Here is a 20,211-nt window from a genome sequence, read left to right as displayed (position 1 = left end):
GGTCCTTCTGCCGCCCTGTAATGCTGAGTCGCAGAGGATGACATGGTCGCCCTGTGCAGCCGTTCAGCGTGCCCTAGCTATGCCCCCAACCAGGCTGTGTGCAACCCACGGCTCTTTATTGTTTCCTATGGGTAATGGGTTTTAGAGCCGCTGGCAGAGCTGATTCTTCCCTACATCTCTTGCCATCACCTGCTGCTTAGTTCTCCCTGACTGCCCCGCCCGGTTAGTGTTTGGGGTGGGGGCGTGTTGACTGTGGGTGGTTATGGCTGTGAATGTGAATGGGGGAGCCCAGCATGTACATAGAATCATGGAATACCAGGGTTGGAAGGGACCTCAGGAGGTATCTAGTCCAACCCCCTGCTCAAAGCAGGGCCAATTCCCAACTAAACCATCCCAGCCAGGGCTTTGTCAAGCCAGGCCTTACAAACTTCTAAGGAAGGAGATTCCACCACCTCTCTAGGGAACTCATTCCAGTGCTTCACCACCCTCTGAGTGAAGTAGTGTTTCCTAATATCCACCCTAGACCTCCCCCACTGCAACTTGAGACCATTACTCCTTGTTCTGTCATCTGCCACCACGAGAACAGCCGAGCTCATCCTCTTTGGAACCCACCTTCAGGCTGCTGTCAAATGTTTCTAAAGTAACAGGAATCCAAGTTACCCCCTGATCCCAAATAGAGGCAAGGGGCCAGCTGATCACTTGGTGTAAATTGCCATATTGAAGCTGTTCTGATTTTCACCTTCCTCCTGCACAGAATCCCACAGCCTGGTTGTGATAATAGCACCGAGCTCTCGGCTAGCACTTTTCATCAGCAGAGCCCAAAGTACCTTCCCACGGTGGGGGGTAGCATTAGCCGCACTTTTCAGAGGAAGTCAGTGGGGGCAGAGCCCATTGCCAAGTGGACCTTGCAGTCCTGTAACGAGGAACAGCAAAGAACGAGGTACAGTTTGTAAGCTGGAGGCAAATCTCATGGCAAGAAAGGTGAATTTAGGGGGCAAAAAATGGAAACCCGCCAGAGATCTTAAAGTTGCTTATTGGAATTAAGGACAAAGTGGTTTAGCTCGTTGAAATGACACTTCAATGGAAATAGAGACGTGTCAAGATATGTGGCTTTGCTGTCTGGAAACCTGCTGTCTATATTGAGTGCATTCATGTCTGATTGCATGGACAGTGTGCATCTGTTCCGTGCATCTGACCAGGTTCTGCACACAAGGGGCAAGGCCTGGGTTCTAGCCACTGTAGTTACCGAATGAACAGTGCAAGGACGGGACCTTCTAAAGAGTGGAGCAGATACTGGTTCATTTGGCCCCATCAATCTCTCTCTGACAAAAATGCTTCCCAAAAAACCCACTCCAAATATCTGGGATTAAATGAGTGGCCCCAATTTATACCTTTAGGGTGAAATCCTGGCCCCATTGAAGACAGGGGCAAAAGTCCCAAAGATCTCTGTGGGGCAGGATTTCAGCCTGTCTGGATTCTCTTTAGGTAACATTTTGCTGTCATTGGAAACCCCGCCCCCAGCCCCGATTTACTCTCTGGCCGCTGAAAATGCAGTCCGGCCCAGAGAGCTTCCTTTTCCTGGTGATTTGTACACTCCTCTCTCCTAATTACCCTTGAAACAGATCCACCTGTCTCTGTAATAACCTCAGTGCCGGAACTGGGGGCAGGACCCTCTCACTTTGCAAGAACACCACGTTCTGTAAGAGTTTTTTCTGCGCTCTCTGGAATGGCAGGAATGCTGTGTGGAAGCTGAGGGGGCAGGTGTGTTTCCAGCCCCGCAGGCCCAGAAGGGAGTGGGACGAGATAGGAATTAGCCTGTCGCCGACGTGTGCACAGTACAGCTCTGAAGCCCATAAGGCAGCACGGTGCAGTGGATAAAGGCACCATCTAGGCATCAGGAAGCTCTGCTACTTGCTCACTATGTGACCTTGGGTAAGTCACAGGGGCCAAAGTTTTCAAAAGTGGCCTTTAAATGTAGGTGCCTCCAATTTGAGGTCCCAGTGTTGGACACATAGCAGGCCAGGCTTGCAGAGATGCCAATTCAAAGCCACGAGGCTCAAATACTGAGCCACTCAGAATTAGAGCCCACTTTGGGAACATCAGCTCTGGAGGGCGCTGCACCTCAGTTTCCCCATCTATAAAATGGGCATAATGCTATTGACCCATCTGTGAAATGCACGAATGAAGAGCGCTCTCCATCCACTAATCAGCCTGATTCTGTTTATAATCAGAGGCCTGAGGCGTAACGCTCAGAGCTGTAGTTGAACTGGACCCCACATGGAAGGATGTGTGGGTTTGTGTCAGTCCACTCTAGAGATTAACCCAAATCGAATAAGGCTGGAGTGGGTTCAGGACAGGTGGCTTGGCAGCCCAGGCTTTGGACTGGGACTCGAGAGATGCACACTCAATGTCTAGCTCCACCACCACCCTGCTGGGTGATGGAGGAAAAGGCACCTGGGCGCTGATGTTCACGCCCCCGCAGTGGGCTAGGGGTTCAAAGAGCCCCGCTCCTCTGCAGGCACCTAACGAGGGGACAGATGTCGGAAAGATCTCAGCAGCTGATGGACTGAAAATCTGGCCTGGGGTTGGTGCTGAACCCTTCTGACCATGCTGGTCCTACACCTCCCTGTGTCTCCATCAGCAATACCCTACTACCACTAAGGGTAATTTAATGGGTGTGAGCGGATGGGAGGCTATGAAAACTCTGCCAAACCTCCCTCAACTTCAGGGCTTTTAAGACCAGAAGGGGCCATTGTGATGCTCCTGCAGAACAAAGGCCAGTGAACCTCACCTAGGGATCCTTGCCCGGAGCTCGGCCTCTTGCCTTCCCAGGTGAGTGGGGTTCAGATCCAGGCCCCTGGGGAGCAACACAGGAGCCTAGGAGTCAGGCTCAGCCACTGGGGGCTGGGTGGAGCAAGGCAACACGCAAGGACTCCGGCCGTGGGGACGTTCATTCCACTCTTGCAAGCCGAACTGGGCTTGAACTGAAGGTTGCAGGCCCTGGGCTAACCCAGCTCAGCCTCCAGAGGGGAACAGCCGCTAGCCTTCGGCTCTCTCTGCCCCAGCCAGAGGGAATTGTCCTCGCTCCCAGCTCAGCGACTGCATTTTCATTGCCAGCCTTTGGGGCCCTGGCGCTTTGCTGAAGAACCAGCCCGGCTTGTTTGCTATCTAGGCCTCCAAGGAATGCAGGTGGCTGGGAACTGGAGGGCACAGCAGAGACCCTGGGGGAGGGACATATCTGAACGAGGTGGGGGGGGGGAGATCTTTCCCCTCTGCCATCCTCTTCACACTAGTTCCCAGGACAGAGAGCGAGGCACAGGAGACCTTGCTGTCCCAGCTGCGTGCTCCAAGTCAGGCCAACCCACAGACAGAGAAGCCAGGCTGTCCTCGGCTGCGATGGAGCTACCGCTGCTGCTGCTGGTGGTGCTGACTGGGCTCTGCGCGGGCAGGGTCCTAGGTGAATCTTTTGACTATAACAGGGGAGAGTGGGCTGGTGGTGCTGCCCTCTGGGGAGGTGCACGTGGATGGGGAGGGAAGGGAGAGCGATGGGGTGGGTGGAGGGAGAGGGAAGCTATGGGGAGGTTGGGGAGGGATACTATGAAGTGAATGGGCAGAGACGGGGAGGTTTGGGAATGGATGGGTGAGGAAGGACACTCTGGGGTCAGGAGAGGAAGGGAGAAGCTGTGGGGTGAACAGGCTGAGAGGGGGATCTGATGGGGGGGAAGGGTGGGGAGGGACGCTATGGGGTGGGTGGATGGGGAGGGATGCTATGGGGTGGGGAGAGGAAGGGAGAAGCCGTGGGGTGAATGGGTGAGGAGGGGAAAGCTGTGGAGTCGAAGCGTCTCTTCCCCTAAATACTTAGCAGAGGGAGAGAATCTGGGGGACTTCTCTTCCCCAGAAGGTCTTTGCCGGGGGGAATCTAACCCCCCTGCGTGTATTGGGAGCTCAGACTGCTGTTGGGAAGCAGTTTGGGGCCTGAGCCAAAGCTCACTGGGGGGGCCCCTTGACCTCCAAGGCGTTTGGAGCAATCAGACACTTGGCGAGTTCATTATCTGCAGTCTGGGGCAGTTACCTGCTGGGGAAGGCAGCCCCGGCTTCAGGATGGAGCTGGGCTGGCTCCCACCAGGGCTTTCCCTTGGCGAGGGGGAACAGGGGCCTTGTCCCAGGCATGGTCCCTCAGCGTAGCCTGAGCAGGAGGTGGGTCTCTTGCTTGGATGGCGAAGGGGATACAGAGCCTTGCGCCTCAGGCACGTGGCTTCTGAGCCAGCCCATTGTGGGAACGACTGACAGCTGCTGCCTCGAGCGGCGATTTGGTGCCAGCCTGCGGACTCAGTCCAGTTCCCCGCTGCCCCTGTCACCAAATAGTCCTTTGTGGTCAGCTGCAGCAGAGAGGCCACGGGGCTGGCTGGGCTGCGGAGGCTGAATTGCCCTCTCAGGCCTCTCCATGCCTGAGGGGGGCACGTGATCCCAGAAGCTGGAGCTGCCCACGTTGTGCCAGAACAGGTGAGCTCCGTGGGGCAGCGGGGCTCCCAGGTGCTACCACACTGACAGAATCACCAGGGGAGCTGGGTCCAGGCGGCCAGGCCAGCACAGACGTCCTGGGCCCGCAGACCGCAATGTGCTGAGCATATCAGCAGGGACAGCACTCCTGGCGCGGGTTTGTGTTTGCCCAGCAGGGCACAGTGACCCGCTGGTGCTATTGTGTTGCTGCGTCACGACGTGGCTGGGTTCGAGTCACAACATCACACCAGGTCGGGGCGACACTGCCCCCCAGGGGCAGGCAGGGTGCTGCATCAGTACTGATGCCACACGACATCACCAGCTGCCGTGCCCATGAGAACGGGGACTTCCCTGTGCCTTGCAGGATGGCAGCCGCAGGGACCCACCCTGTCCCTTCAGCTCCCTTCTCTCATCGGGCCCCCCAGTTCTCCCCGACACAGGCTGCTCTAATTTCATATGGGGGGGGGGACTTAGTTCAGCTAAACCAGTGTGAATCTGGCTTGACTCCGGATTCCCACTGCTCTAAGGGACTGAGTTTAGCTGGTCTGTGGGAACCTCTTTCCAGTGCTGAGGGGGGCATCGATCACATTGGGCCAGATCCTCAGCTGGTGTAAATCTGGATCACTCCAGGGAAGTCAAAGGAGCAGTGCCCATTTACCCCGGTAGCCAAATGACGCCAGCTGAGGAGCAGGCCCCAAATGCCAGTAGGGTCCATTCAGGGAATCCAGCTCGCGATCAGAGGCCCGGGCTTGGGCCCAGAAGCTTTGTGCTTTTGTGATGCAGTAGGGACTGGCTGTGTGGGGAGTGGGAGAGCAGGGGAGGACTTTAGGGGATGGACGATGCCAGGGCCTGTAACCTGAGCTAGGTAAGGGAGGGGAAAGGTCACCACCTTTGCCCGGGAAGGGGACAAAGGAAGGGAGTGGCAGGAGGGAAGCAGTTTGAGTTTGGGCTTGGGGCTGTGTGGGCGGAATTCAGGGTATCCTAGCTAGGATCCAAGCACTCTGAAAGCCCAGAAGGACTCGGTGGAGGGGTCCTGACTGTGCCTGCAAGCTCTGCTGTAACCGGTGTTCCTGTTGTCCAATAAACCTTTTGTTTTACTGGCTGGCTGAGAGTCACTGTGGGTCCCAGGAAGAAGGGTGCAGGGCCGGACTCCCCCACACTCCGTGACAACTGGTGGCAGCGGCGGGACGTACTGCACCCCGTGGACGGCGCTTCCTGCAGTAAGTGACTGGGGAGCAGTAAAACGAAGGGGTGATTAACCCCTGGGAGTGTGTGCCCAGTGAGAAGGACTTTGCAGTAACAGGGTCCCCCGGGGGATTGCAGCGAGCGGTCCCAGGGGCGGAGGAGTCTGCAGCTCGACCCTGGCAGAGAGGTGGTGACCTCACGAAGGGCTGGTGCACTAGGGGTCCCCCTGGAAACCGTGGGGAGCGGCGAGCACCCTGGCCTGTGAGTGGCCAGCAGGAAGATGTATGCCAAGCGGCGCAAGTGTGACCTGGTGGAGCTGTGCAAGCAGAGGGGGTTGCACCCGGGGAGGCTCAGCAAGGACCAGCTGATTGCCCAGCTGGAGCAGGGAGACCGCATGAATGAACGGAGCCCTGTCTCTGAGGGAAGCAGCCGAGCAGATGCAGCTCAGGCACCAGTGTCTGTCCCCGCTGGGAGCGGTCAGCTGGCGGACGAGGGCTTCCCGAGACCCCCCCTTCCTAGGCGTAGGGGAAGGGCGGGGAGGAGCCCAGTGTATACTGAGGGCACCGTGATACCCCCGGCCAGCAGAGGATCCGCCCGGCGAAGCTCACCCCCCAGCAGGGGATCCTCCCGGCAACGCTCGGCATCCGTGGAGTGGAGGCGGCTGGAATATGAAAGGGAGCTGAGACGGGAGGAGCTCGAGTTAAAGAGGAAAGAGCTGGAGGAGAAGGCGAAACAGCGTGAACATGAGGAGAACCAGCGTAAACATGAGGAGAACCAGCGTAAACATGAGCGGGAGGAGAAGGAGAAACAGCGTAAACATGAGCTGGACCTGGCCCGGCTGAGGAGCAGTGAGGCCCCGGCTGCGGTGAGTGAGGGGGGGCCCAAGCCTACAAAGAGCTTTGATAAGCACTTGCTGCCCCGGCGTAAGGAGGGGGAGGACATAGATACCTTCCTGACGGCCTTTGAGAATGCCTGCGAGCTGCACAGGGTTGACCCTGCAGACAGGATCGCAGTTCTCACCCCCTTACTGGACTCCACAGCCGTGGAGGTGTACAGCCGACTGAAAGGGGCGGAGGCAGGGGACTACGAACTGTTCAAACAGGCCCTGCTCCGCGAGTTTGGGCTGACTCCTGAGATGTACCGGAAAAAGTTCCGGAGCCAGCGTAAAACCCATGAGGTCACATACCTACAACTGGTCAACCGGGCGCAGGGGTATGCCCGCAAGTGGACAGCTGGGGCCCAAACTAAAGAAGACCTGCTTGACCTATTCATACTGGAGCACCTGTACGAGCAGTGCCCGTCCGACCTGAGGCTGTGGTTGATGGACCAGAAGCCGGAGAACCCACAGCACGCAGGCCAGCTGGCTGACCAATTTGTGGACAGTCGGGCAGGGGATGGCAGGGAGGAGTCTCGAAGGAGCAGGCCTGCCTCAACGCAGAGAGAGAGTCATCCTGGGACCTCCCAAAGGGGGCCTATGGAGAACCCCCCCAAAAGGGGAACATCCAGCGGCAGGTCCCTCCGACCCACTCAAGGGGACCCACGAGATATGGGCTGCTATCGCTGTGGCCAACGAGGTCACATACGGGCCCAGTGCCCCAAGCTCAGGGACAGACCAAGCAGACCCAACCCACAGAGGGTGGACTGGGTAAAAACCCAATTGGAGGAGGGGCTACATTCCCAGGAAAGGGGGGTTGGCAACATACCACCTGTGGATGCTCCAGGCTCCGGGTTTTTGGTTTACCGGGTGGGCGCAGGGCTGCCCCTCCGGAAAGAGTGCATTGTTTCCCTGGAAGTGGATGGGAGGAAGGTCACTGGGTACTGGGACACAGGCGCAGAGGTGACGCTGGCCCGGCCCGAGGTGGTGGCCTCAGATCGGATGGTGCCCGACACCTACCTGACCCTGATGGGCGTGGGCGGGACCCCATTCAAGGTACCCGTGGCAAGGGTACACCTGAAATGGGGGGCCAAGGAGGGCCCCAAGGATGTGGGGGTACACCAATATTTGCCCACTGACGTGTTAATGGGAGGGGACCTTGAGGACTGGCCTAGTAACACCCAGAGTGCCCTGGTCGTGACTCGTAGTCAGAGTCGGCAAATGGCACTGCTCCCCGACAACGGGGAAGGTACTCGACCTGAGGTGCAGGACCCTAACTCAGGGAACGGGGAACGCCCAGGGGCACGGTGCAGAGAGGCTGCGGCCTCAGACCCAGCCAGCAAGAGAGAGCCAGTCCCCATTCCTGTCCCAGCTGCTGAGTTCCAGGCCGAGTTACAGAAAGATCCCTCCTTGCGGAAGCACCGGGACCGGGCTGACCTTAGTGCGGTACAGACCATGAGGAGAGGTTGCAAGGAGAGGTTCCTGTGGGAGAAGGGGTTCCTGTACCGAGAATGGGCTCCCCCAGGGGAAGTAGAGTCATGGGGGATCAGGAGGCAGCTGGTGGTTCCCCAGAAGTTTCGTCACAAGCTGTTGTACCTGGCTCATGACATCCCTCTCGCAGGGCACCAGGGAATCCGGCGCACCAGGCAGAGGCTGCTACAGAACTTTTACTGGCCTGGGGTCTTTACCCATGTCCGACAGTACTGCCAATCCTGTGACCCCTGCCAGAGGGTGGGGAAGGCCCGGGACAAGGGGAAAGCGGCATTGAGGCCTTTACCCATCATAGAAGAACCTTTCCAGAAGGTGGCCATGGACATAGTGGGACCCCTCAGCAAGACGACCCGGTCAGGGAAGAAATACATCCTGGTGGTGGTGGATTTTGCCACTCGCTACCCCGAGGCGGTGGCCTTGTCCTCTATCGAAGCAGACACAGTGGCAGATGCGCTGCTGACAATTTTCAGCCGGGTGGGGTTCCCCAAGGAGGTCTTAACGGACCAGGGGTCCAACTTCATGTCGGCCCTGCTCCGGTCCTTATGGCAGAAATGTGGGGTCCAGCACAACTGGGCCTCAGCGTATCACCCTCAGTCCAACGGGCTGGTAGAAAGGTTCAACGGGACGCTGAAGAGGATGCTAAAAACATTTATGAACCAGCATCCGCAAGATTGGGACAAGTACTTACCTCACCTGCTGTTTGCGTACAGGGAGGTGCCCCAGGAATCTACCGGGTTTTCACCTTTCGAACTGTTGTATGGAAGGCAGGTGAGGGGGCCCCTAGACCTGATGAGGGACGAATGGGAGGGGAAGGCCGCTCCCGAGGGAGAGTCAGTGGTGGAGTATGTCCTGACCTTCCGGGAAAGACTGGCCGAGCTCATGGGCCTGGCCAGGGAGAATCTGGCCCGAGCCCAGAGGAGGCAGAAGGTCTGGTATGACCGCACAGCACGAGCCCGTGCCTTCGCCACCGGGGATCAGGTGATGGTTCTTATCCCCGTGAGGAGAAACAAACTCCAGGCTGCCTGGGAAGGGCCCTTCAAGGTTATCAAGCAACTGAATGAGGTAAACTATGTGGTGGAGCTGTCAAACCGGGCACATCACCGTCGGGTGTACCATGTGAACATGATGAAACCATACTATGACAGGGGGAATGTGGTGTTGGCCGTGTGTGGACATTGGGAGGGGCAGGGAGATGACCCCTTAGTAGATCTATTCCCTGGGACAAAGGCTGGTTCCCCCCTGGAGGCAATTCCCCTCTCTGATCAACTGACCCCGGGCCAGCACGCTGAGATCAGGGGGGTGCTGCATCTGTACCGACAGCTGTTTTCCAACCAGCCTGGACGCACTAATTTGACTGTCCACCGGGTGGAGACCGGGTCACATCCCCCTATAAGATGCTCCCCTTTTCGGGTCACTGGGAAAACTGCCCAGGATCTTGAAAGAGAGGTCAGGGACATGCTGGCTTTGGGGGTGATCCAGCCGTCTTCCAGCCCTTGGGCCTCGCCAGTGGTGCTAGTCCCCAAAAAGGACGGGTCAATCCGGTTCTGTGTGGACTATCGAAAGCTCAATGCCATCACCGTATCTGATGCCTACCCTATGCCCAGGCCTGACGAGCTCCTAGACAAGCTGGGAGGTGCTCGGTACCTCACCACTATGGATCTTACCAAAGGCTACTGGCAAGTGCCGCTGGACGCAGATGCCAGGCTGAAATCGGCCTTTATCACCCCTCTGGGGCTCTATGAGTTTCTGACCCTGCCCTTCGGCCTCAAGGGAGCGCCGGCCACCTTCCAGCGCCTGGTGGATCAGCTACTGAGGGGGATGGAGAGTTTTGCCGTGGCGTATATTGACGACATCTGCGTCTTCAGCCAGACCTGGGAGGACCACATATCCCAGGTTAAACAAGTCCTAGACCGACTCCGAAAGGCTGGGTTAACAGTAAAGGCTGAGAAGTGCAAGGTGGGGATGGCTGAAGTATCTTACCTGGGCCATCGGGTGGGGAGCGGCTGCCTGAAGCCGGAACCAGCCAAGGTGGAGGTGATCAGAGACTGGCCTGCTCCCCAAACCAAAAAGCAGGTCCAGGCCTTTATTGGGATGGCGGGGTACTATCGAAGGTTCGTGCCCCACTTTAGTGCCATAGCCGGCCCCATCACTGAACTGTGCAAAAAGGGGAAGCCAGACAAGGTGATTTGGACTGAGCAGTGCCAGGAGGCTTTCCGGGCGCTGAAGGAGGCTCTGGTTAGTGGCCCAGTTCTGGCAAACCCAGATTTTGACAAACCCTTTATGGTGTTCACTGATGCCTCAGACACGGGACTGGGGGCAGTGTTAATGCAGGAGGATGAAAAGGGGGAGAGACACCCCATCGTGTACCTGAGTAAGAAGCTGCTACCCCGGGAACAAAGCTACGCGGCCATCGAGAAGGAATGCCTGGCCATGGTGTGGGCCCTTAAGAAGCTAGAGCCATATCTCTTTGGGCGACACTTCACCGTGTACACCGACCACTCTCCCCTGACCTGGCTGCACCAGATGAAAGGAGCCAACGCCAAGCTCCTGAGGTGGAGCCTGCTCCTGCAGGACTATGACATGGACGTGGTCCATGTGAAGGGAAGTGCCAACCTGACAGCGGATGCGTTGTCCCGGAGAGGGGACCCTGAACTTCCCCAGGTCACTGGGCAGAGTGACCCTGCTCAGTTCAGTCTCGAAGGGGGGAGAGATGTGATGCAGTAGGGACTGGCTGTGTGGGGAGTGGGAGAGCAGGGGAGGACTTTAGGGGATGGACGATGCCAGGGCCTGTAACCTGAGCTAGGTAAGGGAGGGGAAAGGTCACCACCTTTGCCCGGGAAGGGGACAAAGGAAGGGAGTGGCAGGAGGGAAGCAGTTTGAGTTTGGGCTTGGGGCTGTGTGGGCGGAATTCAGGGTATCCTAGCTAGGATCCAAGCACTCTGAAAGCCCAGAAGGACTCGGTGGAGGGGTCCTGACTGTGCCTGCAAGCTCTGCTGTAACCGGTGTTCCTGTTGTCCAATAAACCTTTTGTTTTACTGGCTGGCTGAGAGTCACTGTGGGTCCCAGGAAGAAGGGTGCAGGGCCGGACTCCCCCACACTCCGTGACAGCTTTGTCTTAGATTCCTCAGCACTAAGTATGATAACGCTGGATCTGCTTGTGATCCAGACCCACGTCCAGTCCCTTTGTGACTCGTGCTGAGGGACACGTGAGGGTACTGGTGGGTGCGACTGAGCCTTTCTCATCTCGGACACGGATTCAGGTCCGCTCCAGGTCAGCAGTGAACTGAGCTGATAAGAGCCAACAGCCTCGTTGGTCGCCTGTGTGAAATGGGCACGACGACTGGAACTATAACGAGTGCCCTGGCGGGTGGTCTCTGCTGGGAGACGGAGGGCCAGATTTGGCTCTGTTACACCGCTCCAAAGCGGGGCAGACGGCGTGCGAGAGGAGGGACCAAAGGGAGCCCAATAGAACCCCGAGCCCATCCTGGGCAGCAGGGTAAGCAGCTGTCACAGCTCACCGGCTGCCTCACACTCATTTGAGGGGGGTTACTCCAGATTTACACTGATGCAGCTGAGCTCAGAATCTGGCCCCCAGGGTGTGGAGGCTCAACGGCTAGTCCAGCAATGCTCACGCCATGGTCACCACTGCCGTGGGCCCGTCAGCCTGGTGACAATGCTGGGGAACACCTGCGTTCAGCGGGAAATGAGAAACGGTGGGTTCCCCGCCCCTCTCTCTGCTGGGCCCCGTATCCGCCTCGTGGCCTCACTCTGTGTGTTTGTTCCTCCAGAGACGGTCCCCTACACGCCCCAGATCACTGCCAAGTCGCTGGAAGGGAAGCTCACCGCTACCACCTTCACGCTGGACCAGCCCATCTGCATCTTCGATCAGTACGTGAACAGCACCGATGACATCTGGCTGGTCGTCGCCTTCACTAACGGTAGGTGTGGCTCCAGACCCCGCCAGGCACCTTTCTCTCTGCCTACAACAGCCTTTGCTAGCCCTGATATGGCACTGTCTGAGGAGGAAGTTCACAACTACCTCTATTCCCCTTCTGGCTTGTCCTTCCTCCGGCTCACTTGGGAGATTGTAGGGCTGTGTCTCCTCTCTAAGCGTCGCCAATGTGCAGCTACACTGGGTGACTCCCTGCCCTAGTAAAGGCAACGGGGTCAGAGCCCGGCACTAGGAGGCCTGTGTTTTAGTCCTGGCTCTGCAACTGACTTACTCTGCGGCCTTGGGCTAGTCCCGGAGGCTCGCATTTTCAGAAGCAACCTCTGAACTTGGCTGCCTCAATTCGTTGAGGCCTGAGCTAGCAGGAAGTTAATAAGATCCTCTGTCCAGGCTAGAGTCAGGTAGGGTGGAAAGCTGCCATCCAAATGAGCTGCACTGTGCCCAGCCAAGCGGTAGAGGGAGCCAAAGGACACCCTGGCCCCTAATTTAAATAAGTTCAGAGAAATCCGTGTTTGCATGAAATTTTAGGCTGGGCTCTAGAGAGTCCTAGGAACGTGGGGTTTGTCACACCGGATCAGGCCGCCGGTCCTTCAGGTTTAGTATCTTGCCTCTAGCTGCGGCTTCAGGAGAACACCTGCTCCATTATGCACCTAGCCAACTGCGCAAGGCTGGGAATGGAGGGGAAATGCTCCTGCAGCCCTCACCTTATGCCCTGGAGCGTGACTTTGGATTGCTCATATCTGAGCATGGGGACAACAGCTCTTTACGACTAGATCGCTTTACCCAGCCCTTTGAAAAAATCCTGCTGCAGATCGAGAAGCTAACCACCTACCAGCATTCCTAGGGGAGCAAGAATCCTCTGGATGCCTAACCCAGCCAGCCTGGCTGGCAGTGATCTCACGTTCATCACCCATTGCCCCATTTCCACGAGGGTGCTCTGTGTTTGTAGAATAAAGCCTGGTCTGCCCTTAAAACGGATCCCGGCCTAGCTGTGCTGGCTCTGTGGAAAAACCACTGTCCCTGTGCCAATGCAGTGTAGACGCAGCTAGGCTGACAGAAGACGGCTCTGCAGTGTAGATGCCGTGTCTTGCCCATTCCCCAGCACTGGGAAATCGCAAACGTCCTGTGCATTTCAGCCCAGCAGCATGTGTCTCTGCGGCAAATCAGCGCTGGTTGCAGCGTTAGCCTGTTCTCCGTGCCCGATGTGACGCACCTCTCTCTGTCCCGGCGTGGCAGCACTCTCGCTGGGACCCGCAGGCTTTGGGCACAAGGGTTTCACTGCACATGACCTGGCAATATGCCATCCCCAGGCCACTCTCGCAATTTTGGTTCCTGGTGTGCACGGGGCGGAACTATTGCCGGGGCAGGCGCTCGCAGCAGGAGAATACCAGCCTGTGGGCCATCCCTCGTGCGTCCATTCACACTGCGACACGTACACTTAGGCCCTGAGGCGCTGGCCATTGGAGTCATTGGCAAGACAGCCAGTAATGCAGCAGCTGGGCTGAAGACGGTCCCCACCCACCGAGCAGACAGTCAGATCTAGGGAAGGTCTTCGCTGCAGAGTTAACTCCGGTGATCAGCCCCTGGATCTGAGCACCCAGGTTAGCCTCGCAGTTAACTCTGCAGTGAAGCCAGACCCCTGTTCAGGTCACACGCCCTAACGCTGCTCTCGCTAATGTAGATCCTATGCTGGCCCAAGGAGCAGCAGCTTGTGCTTTCAGTGCAGATAAACCAAGCTTCATCCTTATTCATAGCCACAGGGGGATGCTGAGTTTGCTCAAGCAATGACCTTAGCTGTCAGGGGTCTGCCCCAAAACAACCCCCATTCCGAACCTCTGCCTTTCTATACTTCTGGGGTTTGGGGTGCAGGTTTTTTCAGTGTATTTAGGGGCTTTTCTAGGCTCCCTATCTCCACAGCATCTGTGCCACTCAGCACCAATGGATTTAGCTTCCCAGCACATCTGTGACATGACGAAGGATTTACATATGGGGAAACTAAGGCACTGTGGGATTAAGTGATTTGCCCAGGGTCAGCCTGGGAGTCAGTGGCAGAGCTGGGAATGGAACGACCATCTCCCAAGTCAAGTACCTTGACCACCAGCCCAGCCCTAATCTGGTAACACTCTCTTCTCTTTCATCCACAGTCACATCCCATTTCAAAAATCCAACCTCAAAGATCCAAATCCCTCCCTACCAGAAGCTGTTGACCGCTCTCCATTACATGACGCTGAAGACTTCCCTAGCCTCCTACCCATGTGCTGAAAACAGGGCCGCTAGCGTGCTCCGGGTTGGCAGTGACACCGCCTGCAAAGATGACGGCAGCCTGGAGTACTGCAACGGACCCCTGCCTCATCCTGGTCCTTACAGGTATGACGGTCTGAGCCCAGGCAGCCCAGCAGACAGGGGCCTGGCTGCCTTCTCCCTCACACAGCGGAAATCAGGAGTAACGCCTGGGCAGGCAGCAGGCTCACGCTGATGGCAGCAGGAGGAGACAGTCCCATATAGTTAGAGATTAGAGGTTTATTATCACCTGTATTTGCAGTAGCACCTAGGAACCACTGTCCTGAACCAGGGCCCCACTGTGCAAGGTGCTGTACAGATACAGGATAGACAGATGGTCCCTGCCCCAAAGAGATTCCTGATAAATTCAGTCTCTTTAATGTTAACTCCCCCGTCCCATTCCCACCCTCTCTGGCTTTCTGTCTCCTCCAATCAGTGCAGCACCCCAGCAAGCTTCACACCATCAAAGCTTGCTCTTTCCCAGTCTAAAATTCACTTGCACACCGATTCCAGCACATGCATTTGCTAAGGAGGCTCCTGGTTCTTTTTAACCCACTCTCTGCAGCTGGGCTGGCTGGGGTGCAAGGAAGTTCAATCCTAGTTCTTAGATCACAGGCCTGGCTCTGCCACCTCCTTCCACTCCAGCCACTCAGTTGCCTTTTTTTAATTACCGGGCTCTTTAACGAGACGTGCCCCAGCATGTTCATTTCTGCCATCCTCACAGTCCTGATGCTCTTCCTCACCTGCCGCTCAGGAAAAAGGCATTCCTTCTCTCTTCTCACTGGTCTTCCGTTCTCGCTTTCTCCCCTTATTTCTGAAGCGTTACTCTCCAGCTAGACACCAGCTAACTCCTGAGCATGGCAGGCGGAGTGGTTTGCAGATATCTAATCCCACATAGTGCTGGGGAAAGGGGCATCACCAGGAAAGCAACCAGAGAAGACCCCTGTGCTGGCTACCTGAAAGGAGAATTGGGTTGGATTCTGCCTTTAGTAGCCATCCTTCCAGCCTGTTGACTTCAGTGGGGCTGTGCAGGTGTATCTCAGGGCAGGATCTCACCCAGGAAATTTGCTGGCACCAGAGGGCTTTGCATTTTGGAGGTTTCTACAGACACAGAAAGACAGAGAACAAACCTCTCTTCTACTTCAGAAATAGTTCCTCATGCTGTGTGAGGATAGGTTACTTGCAGAATAACATTCAGCCACTAGATGTCTCCCTGTGCTCCATGCACTTGCAGGCAGGGTGTGGTCCTTGGTAAACAAGGGTAACCATGCTGGAATTTGAGCTGTGTTGCAACGTGTTTGTGTCTCTAGTCAGGAGCTGTATTCTTTAACCAATCCCTCCCACTTAAGGGGGACTTTGAGTCCATACACTGTTTATAAGGTTAAGATTTTGTCACTGTTATTTTTCGTGAATGTCATGGGCAATAAACAAAAATTAATTGGAGCCATAAGCAGGGCCGGCTCTAACTATTTTGCCACCCCAAGCAAAAAAGAAGAACACCGCCCTGCTGTACCCGCCCCATGAGTGCCGCACTGCTGAACCCCCCCAGTGCTGCACCGCCAAAACCCCCACCCTCCCGAGCACCATGCTGCCTGAAGCCCTGCCCCTCAAGCGCCGCGCATGCCCCCGCCCCCTCCAGGGCCGTGCCACTTGAAGCCCCCGCCCCCCCAGCACTGCGCCAAGTCCCCATTCCCCCAAGCACCACGCCAAACCCCCATCCCTCTCTGAGTGCCGTGCCAAGCCGCGCCCCCCAAGCACTGCACCACCCAAAGCCCTGCCCCCCGAGCACCGCGCCACCGAAACAAAAAGAAATCCCTCCAGCACTGCCCCGATGAAGCAAAAAAAAAAGAAAAAGAAAAAAGAAAGCTGAGTGCCATGCTGTCCCACCCCAAGGTGCCGCCCCAGGCACGTGCTTGGTCGGCTGGTGCCTGGAGCCGGCCCTGGCCATAAGACGGGAAAGAGAGAGCTAGGGGGGAGAGGGAATGACAGCTGGACCCTGGAGGGGGGAGCTAAGAGCCCAAGCCCCATCGCGGGTGGTGGGGGGACTGATAGCCCAAGTCCCACTCCCAGGGGGGAGGGGCATACAGCTCCAGCCCTCCGTCCCCACTGCTGACAGCTGAAGTCAAAGTCAGGAAGGTCCGGTAAAGTCACAGAATCTGTGACCTCCGTGACTAAATTGTATCCTTAACCACAACAGTCTGAGTGTCCCTCTTAGTATACAGTGCACCTGCCGATCGCTGTCGTACCTAGGTCCTGAGATACCAAAGGCTGATAATACTAGACATCTGCTTTGGGGGGTCTTTAATCTAGCGGAGAAAGATCAAATAAGATCCACTGTCTGGGAGCTGAGACTCAATGAAGTCAGACTAGGAATAAGGCATAAGTATTTAATAGTGAAGGTAATTAACCACTGGACCAACCGACCGTGGGACCCGGGGCAGTCTCCATCTCTGAAGTCTCTAAGGCCAGAGCGGATGGCTTTCTGACAAGTGCGCCATGGCACAAGTGGGAATTAGGGGCTCGACCCAGGAATGAGTGGGGAAGGTTCTGCAGGAGGTCCAGCTACGTGATCAGAATGGGCCCTTCCGGCCTTGAAAAACTAGGAGTCGGGGTAAAGGTGATGGCCAGCTGTCTAGAGACAACCTATGGACAGACAGACCCACGATCTGTTGGTGATAAGTTGGGTCAGTTTTGCTCTCCAAGCATCATAGGTCTAAGTGGCTTTGTCATTTGCGGCTGGAGCCCTGCCAGATTTCATTGACTTTCTCTCTCCTTTTGTTGCCCACTCTTTCAGAGTGAAATTTCTCATCCTGGATACCAATGGGTCCAAGGCAGAGACAAGATGGTCCCAACAAATTATGCTGAAGCAAGGTAACCCTGGAAGAACAGGGAAGGGGCGTCTTTCATTGTAAGCGTCTTGGGGGAGGATTCTTGTCTCCTTTAAGCCTTGTAAAGGGGGCTGATCCCACCCCCACTCTCAAGGCAGCACATAAGGGCTTGGGTTCCTGACTCAGCCTCTGCACGCTTTCTGGGGTTTGTTAGACGGGATGGTACATACTAGCCAGAGCTGGCAGTTTTCAGGGTGTCTCCTTGCAGGCCCCCTGTCCCTCCCTGCTCAGAAATACTCAGTCTTTTAACTTCCTGAGTTGTTAATTGGGCTCACCTGGTCTAACTGCCAGGGTGAGTCAGTTTTGCATCTCCCTATAGGCCCTACAGCCTGACACTCGGTCAGAAGCCTTGAGTGACCAGGCTACGTTACAGCTCTCCATTGGGGATCGGACACTAAGCTACCGGGGCATCGGGTCACCCATACAAACCCAGGAGAGGGAAGTGACTGTCTGAGCAGCACTAAGGGAGCTGGCCCTAAACGATCGCAGCTTCCGCCATCCTCCCCCTATTTCCTCTCCTCCCTTCCCTGCTGGATCCCTTCAGTCCCCACTACCATTCCCAGCACCTCCCATCCCGTCCCTGACCCCGTCCATGCCTGCGGTGAAAGCTTCCCTGCCGTGTGCCCCAGGTCGCAAGGCGCGCTCCATCGACACCTGGCCCGGCAGGCGCAGCGGCACAATGGTCGTCATCACCTCCATCCTCTCCAGCTTCATCAGTGTCCTGGTGATCTTGTTCCTCTGCACAGTCGCCTACGAGTGGTGAGTGCCGATGCCCAGAGGGAGGCGCAGCTCGGCTGAGCCTTGAAGCAGAGATGGGCTAGACCTGGGGGGATGGGAAGCTGTGAGCCCAGGCCAGTGGGAAGGCTCTGGATGTGCCGTTCCCACCTGGTACTCACGCAGCACCGACCCTCTCTGCTCAGCACCCTGGGGTCAGAGAACAGCAGCCAGGGTGAAGCTAGCGTGCCCTGGCCATGCCCCCACCTCCCCAGCACTGGGCTAGAGTAGACACAGCCACCCCCCGGCCCCCAAGCAGCCAGGCGGCCTGGCGCTGCGGGAGAAGGGTTGGGTGCTGTGCCCACCGAGCTGCCGGCTTTGGCGCCACGTGGGCCATGCTGCTCACCAGCTGCGTGTCTGTGGGTTGTTTACAGCTTTAAGCTTTGGCGGCGAGAGGAGCCTGCAGTCCTGGAGGATCCACGCGCCGGGTCCTTCAGAGAGAGGGAGTACGACACCCACCACATCCCCCCATCGCAGGCTTCACCCCAGCCCCCCAGCGACGTGCCCCGGCCTCACTCACCAGCCGCTTCCCCATAGGAGCCCAGAGCTTCCCGCAGGCCATCGTCCTGGGCTCAGCAGTAAGCATGCAGGCACCCCTTGAAGCCTGGCATCCCATGTACGCACCCCATGCCTCCCCTTCACGCACCCTGCTGCCGGCATCCCCTATACCTCAGCCCCAGTGTCCCCTACACACCCCGTGCCCTCCCCATCATGCACCCTGCTGCCGGTATCCTCTATATACCCCGGCCCCAGTGTCCCGTACGCACCCTGTGCCCTCCCCATCACTCACCCTGCTGCTGGCAATCCCTTTAAACCTCAGCCCCAGTGTCCCCTATGCACCCCGGGCCCCATGCCTCCCCATCACTCACCCCGCTGCCCAGCATCCCCTATATACCCCAGCCCCAGTGTCCCCTACACTCCCCAACCTCCAGCATCTGCCATCATGCACCCTGCTGCCCAGCATCCCCTAGATGCCCCAGCCTCAGTGTCCCGTACGCACCCCATGCCCTCCCCATCACCCACCCTGCTGCTGGCAATCCCTTTAAACCCCAGCCCCAATGTCCCCTATACACCCTGGGGCCCATGCCTCCCCATCACTCACCATGCTGCCCAGCATCCCCTATATACCCCAGCCCCAGTGTCCCCTGCACTCCCCAACCTCCAGCATCTCCGTCACACACCCTGCGGTCCGGGGGCCCCTATATACCCCAGCCCTAGTGTCCCCTATGCTCCCCAACCTCCAGCGTCCCCCATCACACACCCTGCTGCCCAGCGTCCCCTATATACCTCAGCCCCAGTGTCCCCTACGCACCTCATGCCTCCCCATCACGCACTTTGCTGCCCAGCGTCCCCTATATACGCCAGCCCCAGTGTCCCATATGCACCCCAACCCCCAGCGTCCCCATTGCATGCCCTGCTGCCCAGCACCCCAACCCCCAGCATCCCCATTGCATGCCCTGCTGCCCAGCATCCCCTATATACCCCAGCCCCAGTGTCCCCTACGCTCCCCAAACCCCAACATCCCCATCGAATGCCCTGCTGCCCCATGTACCCTACGTGCTCCAAACCCCAGCATCCTTGTCACACACCCCAGGCCCCAGCCTCCCACACTCACCCTGGTGCTCTAGGATCCCCAGCCAGGGCCGGCTTTAGGAAGTGCGGGGCCCAATTTGAACACTTTCAGCGGGACCCTGGCAGGGATGACTTAAAAAGAAAAAAGTGTAAAAAAAAAAGCCTTCCTCTTCTTCCATGTATTGTTTACTTCCCATAACTATATAAATAATAAAATTGTGTATTATGTACATTGCATCATATATGCTGTTGATTGGTTATTAATGACTGCCGTTTCACAGGTGTGGGTCCCTGCCACTCCCTGGGGGTGTGCACATGTGTGGGTCCCCGCTGCTTCCTGCCCCCCTCATTGAAGCAGGTGTGCAGGTTACTGGCCTGGGAACAGCAGGGCAGCAGTGGACATGGGGCTGGTTCAAGGCAGGACAGGGGCTGACTGGAGGTAGGGTCTGGCTGCAGGCAGGCAAGGGGTGCGGGGCTGGCTGGAGACAGGGGAGTGTGGGGTGGGCTGGCTTCAGGCAGGGCCACAGGGGGGTGCAGCAGGGGTTGGCTGGAGACAGGGCAGGGTGGGCAATGCAGAGCTGGTGCAGGCAGGGGTGTGTGGCAGGGGTTGGCTGGAGACAGGGCAGGGGGTTTGGTAGGGGCTGGCCGTGGGCAGGGGGTGCAGAGCTGGCTGCAGGCAGCGGGGGGCGGGGCTGATG

At 57.3% G+C, this 20,211-nt stretch overlaps 1 protein-coding gene across 2 annotated transcripts; it reads left to right on the top strand.

Annotated features, from left to right (window-relative positions):
- The first annotated feature begins 556 nt into the window (after positions 1-556).
- On the top strand, positions 557-18,495 carry UPK3B (uroplakin 3B). 2 transcript variants are annotated; one of them, XM_030536844.1, is made up of 7 exons: positions 578-640; positions 755-3,457; positions 11,839-11,988; positions 14,144-14,366; positions 17,074-17,150; positions 17,797-17,926; positions 18,316-18,495. In XM_030536844.1, exons 2-7 carry the CDS (start codon positions 3,184-3,186, stop codon positions 18,476-18,478), a joined length of 1,017 nt encoding a protein of 338 aa, XP_030392704.1. In that variant the 5' UTR covers positions 578-640; positions 755-3,183; the 3' UTR covers positions 18,479-18,495. The 2 variants fall into 2 exon arrangements, with proteins under 2 accessions (XP_030392703.1, XP_030392704.1); XM_030536843.1 differs by having other exon boundaries at positions 557-3,457.
- Positions 18,496-20,211: the final 1,716 nt, after the last annotated feature.

This window comes from Gopherus evgoodei, chromosome 17 (assembly GCF_007399415.2).
Source record: "Gopherus evgoodei ecotype Sinaloan lineage chromosome 17, rGopEvg1_v1.p, whole genome shotgun sequence".
In the NCBI taxonomy this organism is placed as follows: Eukaryota; Metazoa; Chordata; order Testudines; family Testudinidae; genus Gopherus; species Gopherus evgoodei.
The sequence above is the reverse complement of the archived record's forward strand: the minus strand, read 5'-3'. Positions and strand labels throughout refer to the sequence as shown.

Coding starts and splice junctions, on each gene's coding strand:
- UPK3B (XM_030536843.1), top strand. CDS start 3,184: ATGCAGGTGGCTGGGAACTGGAGGGCACAGCAGAGACCCTGGGGGAGG. Junction 11,989..14,143: donor GGTCGTCGCCTTCACTAACG/GTAGGTGTGGCT, acceptor TTTCATCCACAG/TCACATCCCATTTCAAAAAT. Junction 14,367..17,073: donor CCTCATCCTGGTCCTTACAG/GTATGACGGTCT, acceptor CCACTCTTTCAG/AGTGAAATTTCTCATCCTGG.